Raw genomic sequence first — 8,865 nt, forward strand, 5'->3', positions numbered from 1 at the left:
GGGGGGGGGGTCGGGAGCTTACCTTCCACTGCATTAGACCCCGATGCTGGCGATGTAGCCGCCTGTCTCGACGACGGTAGTCCCGCAACTGGTCTATAGGACCTTGCTTTTGTGAGCTGCTGCCGTTAGGAACACTGGGTTCCTGCTCGTCTTCATTCTCTGTATCCGAGGAGCTTGAGCTGGAGTCGGAATTGCTGCCTATAGAGCCTGAACGATAACGGCGGCCAGATTGCTCATCGTCATCGGACCCTACAATGCCAGCCTTCTTCTCCTGGCTGCCTACTTCAAGGTTATCGTGGGCCATTTCGATGACTTCCACAACATTCTTGAGATGCGGGTCGCGACTCGCCCATCGAGAATGGGCACTTCCCTGTTTATGTGTTAATAACAATTTGTCTTCCATCTTAGATGAAGTTGAAAGGGGACATACCAGACCAGACCAATATGTAAGCTTTAACCTGATCGTGCCCAGTCTCTCGCCACAGTCTTCCAAGCAGCAAGACGTGGCACGCTGGAAATCGCCTTTCCAAATTGGCAATTCCAACTCTGTCTCTTCCTCGTCAACAATATCCTTTAGCCATAGAACAGCAAAGGCAGCAGTGTCATCTCCAAAGAAGCCCTTCTCTCGGAAAGCAATAGACATGCAGCTGCTATATCTCGAGGCGACGGCCAAAGCAAGTGATTTGTCTCGCTTTGACTTCCAAGTGACTGTTCCTTGGTTCTCTTCATTATCCTCGGTATACATTTTCGCACTGCTGATGCTGGTTCGGAACTTGAGTTTTGATGAGCGGAGATCCTTGGGGCAGTCTACAACTGTAGCAGTAGGATTCACTTCCACAGTGCCGTACTGCCATCCCAAAAGATTTCTTGGGGCCTGGAGTTGAATGCTGCGGAACACCATGGAGATACGAACACGCCCAAAACCAACACCACCAGTCAAGGGCCAGAAACCCATAACCTGCGAATGTTCACGGAACACCTCTGCAAGTGGAAGATGAATTATTCCCAGTAGAGGATCGTCTTCCTTCAGACGAGCGTCGCGGACGGTGACAAAAACCTCGGAATCTTGCCAATCGCGAATAAATCTCTCGCAACCAGCATTGTAGAAAGGTTTGGCATTTTGGGGTTTGGTTCTTGTCTTGAAAATCTTGCGATGATTGAGGATGACAGTGCAGTATGCGCTTGGCAAGCCTTCACCGGTTTCCTCTTCATCGGTCGCCTCGGCATCATTTGCAGCCTTGCGCTTGTTGAGTCGCTCCAACTCTAGTCCTGTAATGTTGTGGATTTGGATGCTAAGTATGCCGCTTGGATAACCTTCGGGAGGGGGTGCTGAAATGATCATGGCGTCTTGTTCCGCCTTGAGTTCCTGGGCTGTCTGCTGCTCAAGTTCACTGGCGTCATGCTCCTTCTTGCCCTCCTTGAACATAGTCTCCCGGAGTTTACGCTCGCTCGATTCTTTGACACTCTCCTTGAGTTGATCCATATTGCGGATTTCGGGATTATGAGTCTGCTTCTCGAACTGGCATTGCTGAATCCTGGTCTTGGAGTAATAACCGACACTCCATTCCAATTTTCCTGGCATGTCATCACTAGACTTCAAAGCCCTGAAGCCATCTTCCCGGTGCCACATCTTTCCGTTAGATCGATCGTCCTTCATCAGATCCTTGACCGGTATTTCAATTCGACCGAGGTCGTCATCCGCAGTTAGTCTATCGGAGTCCCACAGTTGCACACGCAGTCTTTCGTCGATGTTGAGTTCTTGTGGCGACACAAGTATAAAGCAGGTCTCGTCCCAGTAAGGCTCCATTTCGTTCTCCAAAACCCGGGTCGACCACATCACCTTGCCAAACTTAGCCCAGCCGACCGAAACGTAACCATCGGAGCTTCCATCCTTGATAAGTGGAATACCAGAGTCGCCCATCTTGAAGTCGTAACCGCGCTTGATGTTGACCACCAATACACCCACTGCGCTGGTATCTTTCTTAAAATCGTCGCCAGCAAGCATATCTTTCAAATCGAGTGTTAGACTCTTGGGCGCAACGTACTCAGCCATGGCGGCGTCTACAGAGGATTGAACAAAGTTGCTGATAAAGGGGACATCCATGATGTTGATGGCGTGCTTGCTCAGGGGTACACAGCTCACGTTTACCTTGGGCTGGCCGAGGAATGTAAGCGTGCATAAGGCGAAGAAGGGAGGGTCGGGAGTCAGTTGAAGTCGCATGCGCATTGTACCGATAATCCCCTGGAGGTCGACCCAGACCGGGACCTTGATGTTGCCTGGAAGATAGAAAGCAAGGTACAAGTGCATGTCCTTGGTTCTCTCCTTGAGAGACTTGGATGATGATCGGGTGCGGTAGGCGAATGCGACTTCAAGGTTGACAAAGTCCCCTTCCTCAGCTTCCATACCATCCTGAATATGGGAACCACTGTCGCTGTTCTCGTCATCCTTCTCTTGGGTATCATTTTCACTTTGTTCTCGAGTCATGATCTGCCCATCTTCGCCAACTGCCCGGGCTGCGGCTCCGGTAGGGAGCCATCGGACACCGAGAATGCGGACAGACTCGCTTCCTTGGCCAATATCATCAACACTGACCATGCGGACAAACTTGGGAAGCGAGGCTTGCATAACATCTTCCAAGGTATCTGCAAGGCTAGCAAAGAGATCGGGGTTGATAAGCGGCCAGACAGAACCAATCAAAGAGTTGAGCCAAACAGTTGTCTCTGTATCATTCTGCTTAGATGCCTTTACGACACCCCTTCGGTGGGCATCCCAGACTTCGTCATGAAAGATGTTGTTTACCTTGTTGGAGATCCATTCTCGAACAGATACCACTAGGAACCAGATGGCTCCAGCACTGGCCGCAGCTAATGCCAACCAAAGGGTACCCCCAACGAGAAAGGAGCCGGCCTTTGCGCCCTGTAAGAGTCCTTCTCGCACAAGTCTTTCGAAAGCAAAGGCACCGGAAACAATGATGGCAACGCCAGTAAGCCCAAAAGTGACGCCGCGCTTGTTTATGGCCGCAAGTTCAAGACGGAGGGCATCGAAATCCGGCGGGGGAAACAACTCGCCCATGGCGTCGTAGCTTTGTTGAACTTCTCGCTGCTCGTGGCCAAGCTGCTCATCTGACTTTGACTTGTTTTCTGCGCCAGTTGCTGTTTTCTGTGTCGTACCAAAAGGAGGTTCGTTCACGCTTACACTTTCGAGAGCGTCATCGGTAAAATCGTGGATTGTAACGGGAAGATGGGTAACAGGGTCAGTGACTTCTCGCTCCGCCCTCTCTCGTTTGCTCTTCTTGAGCTCTTTCCTTCTCTGCTTGGGATCTGATGCATAGGCATCAACTTGTGAAGTGTCTTGCATTCCTCCATCTTCCTGATTGTCGTCGTCTTTCTCCTCCTCTCCATCATCCTCACGGGTCTTTACTGGTTCTAGATTGGCTCCAGCATCTTCTCTTGACTTTTGATGTAGTTGGTAGTCGCCATTGGGTTCAGAATAATCTCCAGCTTTTGGTGAAGAATCCTTCCTGTCTTCAGCTGCATCTTGACGAGCAGTTCTCTCTTCACGATACTTGGAGATGGTAGGAATAGGGTGTTTGGCGCTGTATGGGGTAGTGAAGCGACGACGCTCCTCGGCGTCATCTCTTCCAGACATGGCGGGTCGCTCTTACAGAAAGCGTTGGAACAGTAACAGTAACGACAGGTCAATAGTGCGAGGACAAGAGATTGGCGACTGGGTATTTTCTGGGCGTTTAGAAGTTAAGCTTTGATACAGCAGAAGAAGAAATTAAGATATCATTAGATGAATGTGTAGATAGGCCAGAAAGGTAAGTGTCATGGCATAGAGACAGGGTAGGTACAGCCTAGTTGAGATGTGGTGAGGAACTACGTCATAGGCCAGCAAAGGACCTTGCCGATGTTTCCATCTTGGCGTTACGATTAAGTAGAAGTAAATAGATGCCCATGGCGTACAAGCAAGTATTCTTTGGTAATCTCGAGCTTGGCGAGTCAACGCTTGGTAGTAGAAAAATATGGACTTGGCATGAGCTTGACGTTGATAAACCTCCAATTCAGCACATTTTTAGAAGCTAACTGTGCCACCAGCCTAAGAGGCGTTAGCTGAGTTAGCGTGTTTATTTTGTCTTATCTATCAGCTGTCTGTGAGTTTGTTTATATCCGAGTGTTTCAAAGGAAAGTAAAAGAATAAACTCAGACGTCAGTACACGACCGTCTCATCCCGTCTTGAGTTTTGATGTGCTTGATCACACAGACTTGCGCACAGAAGTCTGGTCAATCTTGGCATACGCAAACGCGTCAACCTGCAGGGAGTTTGCTACGTATTTACGCAAGCAAAGCACTAAATGGTGGGGTATCGAGATCGCCAGCCTTGATGAAATTTGCCAATGTTTTGATGGGAAAAGCTTGTAATTGACTGCTACTGTGTAAGTTCAATCATGCTCTAAAAGCAGGTTTTGCGCTTCCATAATGTGGTATCAGTCAGACCATACAAGACAGTTTGCAAGTACTGTACAATGACCCGTTGTCTGCAACGATGAAACCACACTGACGATTTAGCCTTGTCATTGGATCTGTTTAGTCAGGTTAGAAGGTTCTAACCTGTCCTTGCGGCTGTTAATTCGGGTTTGCGCTAATGCTAAACTACTTATTACCGAGCTCACAATATCGAGTATTGGTAGGTTCGTGGCCAGGTTTTGTTCTTCTCATCACGGCCCCACTCCTCCGGCGTATATGCTTAGTACATATCTATTCCGTAGTAGCAGGCCAAGTCCGATGCAGAAGGTCAATGAATATTGGATCGGCCGCGATGCAATAATAAGCCTAGTCACGCGACCTCATTGCTCAATTAAGGAGATGGTAAAACACAAAGTTCTTAATCTGAACTCAATCAGACTTGGCAAATCAATGATGATCGCATTCTTATGGATTGGAATACGAAATAAACAAGAATGGGCAAAGATAGGCTCTTGTGAAATAATATACAAGGTAGGCTCAGACTATAGTCCGACGCGACCAAGAGATCCGTAGCCATCCCGAGGCTAGCTTCAGGTAATACTGTCGCAACTAGCCACAAGGGAAAACGTTGGACAAACGTAGTTGCACGAGACGGCCAGTCTTCTCGCTCTTTAACTAATAAAAACCGAGCCTCGAGAAAAAGATGGAGTGCCAGCCAAGCTTTGTGTAATGTGACTTGCAACGTATAGGCGGTCTGCTTACAGTGGACCACTAAGCTTTCTGCGACATTAGCAAATTTCTTGGCTTTGATTTCGAAACTGTGGCCGAGGAACCCTGAAGAGACAAGAGAGCAGCACAGCAGCATGAGTCGAATGACCGTCATTCGATTCTACTGTGATTGATACATGTTTATCACCGTAGCGAGGTGCAGCCGTCCATGACCTGCATGCATAAATGAACTGTGTTTGTTGGCCGCATCACACTCTCGAGTCGCTTAATTATCTTCTGATTCCCGATAACTCGGGTTGTCTTTAATAGAGGACGATCGTGTCAGACAGAAAGAGAGAGAAAGGATCGGTTAGTCCAAACTAGCGCCGTCACAGTGCAGTTGAAAAGAGTTGGCCAAGGCACATCGTTGGCTGCATCTTGGGTGTTTTAAGCGCCGGGGCAGTAGCTTAGAGACTATCACAGGCCTAACCCCAGGCGCCTCTTCAGGGTCCCCGCGCCGGTGACTGGTCCAACAGGGCGTTGGTGGCTTCAACGTGCAGTGTTTCCAAATCGGGCAGCCAGTTAGACGGCGCAAAACCACAATGCCCAGGCCTCTAATAGGCGCCCAGAATATGCAACTATTTTGGAGGGATCTACTATGGATTCCTGACGTTGACTGCCCGAGTTGAGTTGTTCATGGTAAAACCAACATGGTCCCCCAGTTGTTTCTTCTCTGCCCTTTCCAAATCTGTATTCAATACTGTAGATTGTTCCCCATCTTTGAGTTGACTTGACTCGATTTGAACCTGTTCTGCGACAATTAACCTCCTCGTTCCGACACAAACTATAATATCACCATCGCCAACACAGAACCCCTGGCCCCCGCGAAACACTCATGGTATCCGCATCAAGGGGACCCTTCTCACAGCAACTGTCTCATAAGAACCAGGCATAACATAATAGCAGCGAACGAAACTGCTGCTATTCCCCCCTCGTCTGTAACGTTTCAACTTCCGCTGGTTTATTCAAACCATCTCGGCATCCACCTCTTCCGTACTCGATCTGGCAATTCCATACCTCCTGGCAAGACGCATTATACCTCTTTGGACAAGGCTGTTGAGTCGTGTTGCATCAGACTTCGGATTACGGATCTTCCTTCCTACTCGATTCGATTTGACTCTTGGCTCGGACTCGACATCTTTTTTTTTTCTTCGACCGTTTATGAACTCAATCTCTCTCGCGATCTCATCCGAACTTTTCTCATCCTTCTTTTTCTTGGGTCGCTCTTGTTACTCAGCGTCCTCATCAACACTCCCTCCACTGGCTCCTCAGCCACGACTTTCGCTTCCTTTTGCTGCTGGATCAGTGTCTTCTTCTTTTTTTCTCTTATAAGGGTTGGTTAATAAAATAATTAACTCGTTTTCTTACAAAAAACTACCACACCGTCCTCAAACGAGAGGTATACCAACAGTAGTCCTGTCGCCGGCCGACTTCGACTCTCTTAATTTTCATACACACGACGCAAAACCGCAAGGATGGGTTCGCAACTCGGGTTCGTCGAATTAATAAAGAAGCAGTTTGTACCCGGCAAACTGCTTTATCACTTTCTTTTCTGGACGTTTCACTGGGGCATCTTTGCCTATGGATGGTGAGTTGAAAACAATCCTCCAAAAGCGTCTCATCACTAACCTGCTCTTATCAAGGTGGAAGCAAGCTGTAGACCCTAGACTCGCAGGTCTCAACACACTCAAATTCTCAGTATGGATCTCGCGAGGTGCTGGTTTAGTTCTCAGTGTCGACTGCATGCTTATTCTCCTCCCCGTATGCCGAACCGTTATGCGATGGGTTCGACCCAAGATTCGCTTCCTCCCTCTCGATGAGAACCTGTGGATGCATCGCCAGCTCGCCTACTCCATGCTTCTCTTCACCTGCCTTCACACAGGCGCTCACTACGTCAACTTTTACAACGTCGAAATCACTCAGATCCGACCCGTCACGGCTCTTCAGATTCACTATGCTCAGCCTGGTGGTATCACTGGTCACATCATGCTTCTCTGCATGCTGCTCATGTTCACCAGCGCTCACGCTCGTATCCGTCAACAATCGTTTGAGACGTTTTGGTACACTCACCATCTCTTCATCCCTTTCTTCCTCGGCCTCTACACCCACACAGTCGGATGTTTCGTGCGTGACACTGCCGAAGCTTTCTCACCATTTGCCGGCGACGAGTTCTGGGAGCACTGCATTGGTTACCTTGGATGGCGATGGGAGCTCTGGACTGGTGGTGCATACCTCCTCGAGCGCCTCTGGCGTGAGGTTCGCGCTCGTCGATCTACAAAGATTACCCGAGTCGTCCGTCACCCCTACGATGTGGTAGAGATTCAGTTCAACAAGCCATCTTTCAAGTACAAGGCCGGTCAGTGGCTCTTCCTTCAGGTGCCTTCTCTGTCCAAGTACCAGTGGCATCCCTTTACCATCACTTCGTGTCCCTTTGACCCTTACGTGTCAGTTCACGTTCGCCAGGTTGGTGACTTTACCCGAGAGCTGGGTGATGCCCTCGGTGCCGGTGCTGCTCAGGCTAAGCTTTACGACGATGTTGACCCCATGGGAATGTACGAGGTTGCCCTTCAGAACGGTGACCAGATGCCCGCTCTTCGAATTGATGGACCTTACGGTGCGCCTGCCGAGGATGTTTTCGAGAACGAAATCGCTGTGCTTATCGGTACCGGTATTGGTGTCACTCCTTGGGCCGCTATCCTCAAGAACATCTGGCATCTCCGCAACTCTCCCAACCCTCCCCGCCGTCTCCGCCGAGTTGAGTTCATCTGGGTTTGCAAGGATACCGGTTCATTCGAGTGGTTCCAGACTCTGCTGTCATCTCTTGAAGAGCAGTCAAACGAAGCAGCACGTATGCCTGGCAGCACAGGCGTCGAATTCCTCAAGATCCACACCTATCTCACACAGAAGCTGGATATCGACACTGCTCAGAACATTGTCCTCAACAGTGTCGGTTCTCAGATGGATCCCCTGACAGAACTACAATCACGAACCAACTTTGGCCGACCTGACTTCCCCCGCCTATTCACAACCATGCGAAACGGTATTTTGGACCGTACATACCTCAACGGTCTAGAGTCACACATCCGCACGACAGTTGGTGTTTATTTCTGTGGTCCTTCAGCTGCTGGTAAGTTACATTCTAAACCATACTATTGTTCGATACATGCTAACAAAATCTTTAGCTCGTGATATTAAACTTGCATGCAAAGCAGCAACCGTGCCCGACGTGGATTTCCGTTTCTGGAAGGAGCACTTCTAAGCTTGCGATCGTTTTGATTACTTTCTTTTTAATTCCAGGATACCATCAAATATAGTAAATTCTGCGTACAAGCACACGGCCGTTGAAAATCAATGAAATGAATGAGCAGACCCCAATGATGTGAACAAACTAACCTATTTGGTGGCGTTAACTTGCAAAACCGCCTCTGGCACGTAAAACTCAGTGCTGACTTGATTGTGTGATCGTCCTGTTTCGTGTATGTATTCCGGTAGGCCAAGTATCACAACTAAACTCCAAACACGGCCCGGTTTATAGGCTTGGCTTAAGTGACAATAATAACGCCGATATACACATGGCAGGGTTGCGTTTTGTGGGCTGCATCCATGATGAATAATATGATATACTGTTTA

General features: G+C 48.9%; 2 protein-coding genes across 2 annotated transcripts; one reads left to right on the top strand and one right to left on the bottom strand.

Moving 5' to 3' along the window:
• Nucleotides 1-22: 22 nt before the first annotated feature.
• On the bottom strand, nucleotides 23-3,649 carry FPSE_01408 (uncharacterized protein; the record flags this gene model as incomplete). The annotated part of the gene is made up of 2 exons (XM_009254528.1): nucleotides 23-370; nucleotides 431-3,649. Coding segments are annotated over 2 exons (3,567 nt in total), but the record flags the coding sequence as incomplete, so codon positions are not given.
• Nucleotides 3,650-6,710: 3,061 nt separating this feature from the next.
• FPSE_01409 (uncharacterized protein) lies at nucleotides 6,711-8,494 on the top strand (the record flags this gene model as incomplete). The annotated part of the gene is made up of 3 exons (XM_009254529.1): nucleotides 6,711-6,823; nucleotides 6,879-8,362; nucleotides 8,418-8,494. 3 exons carry the CDS (start codon nucleotides 6,711-6,713, stop codon nucleotides 8,492-8,494), a joined length of 1,674 nt encoding a protein of 557 aa, XP_009252804.1.
• Nucleotides 8,495-8,865: the final 371 nt, after the last annotated feature.

The sequence above is a fragment of the Fusarium pseudograminearum genome, chromosome 1 (assembly GCF_000303195.2).
Source record: "Fusarium pseudograminearum CS3096 chromosome 1, whole genome shotgun sequence".
NCBI lineage: Eukaryota > Fungi > Ascomycota > Sordariomycetes > Hypocreales > Nectriaceae > Fusarium > Fusarium pseudograminearum.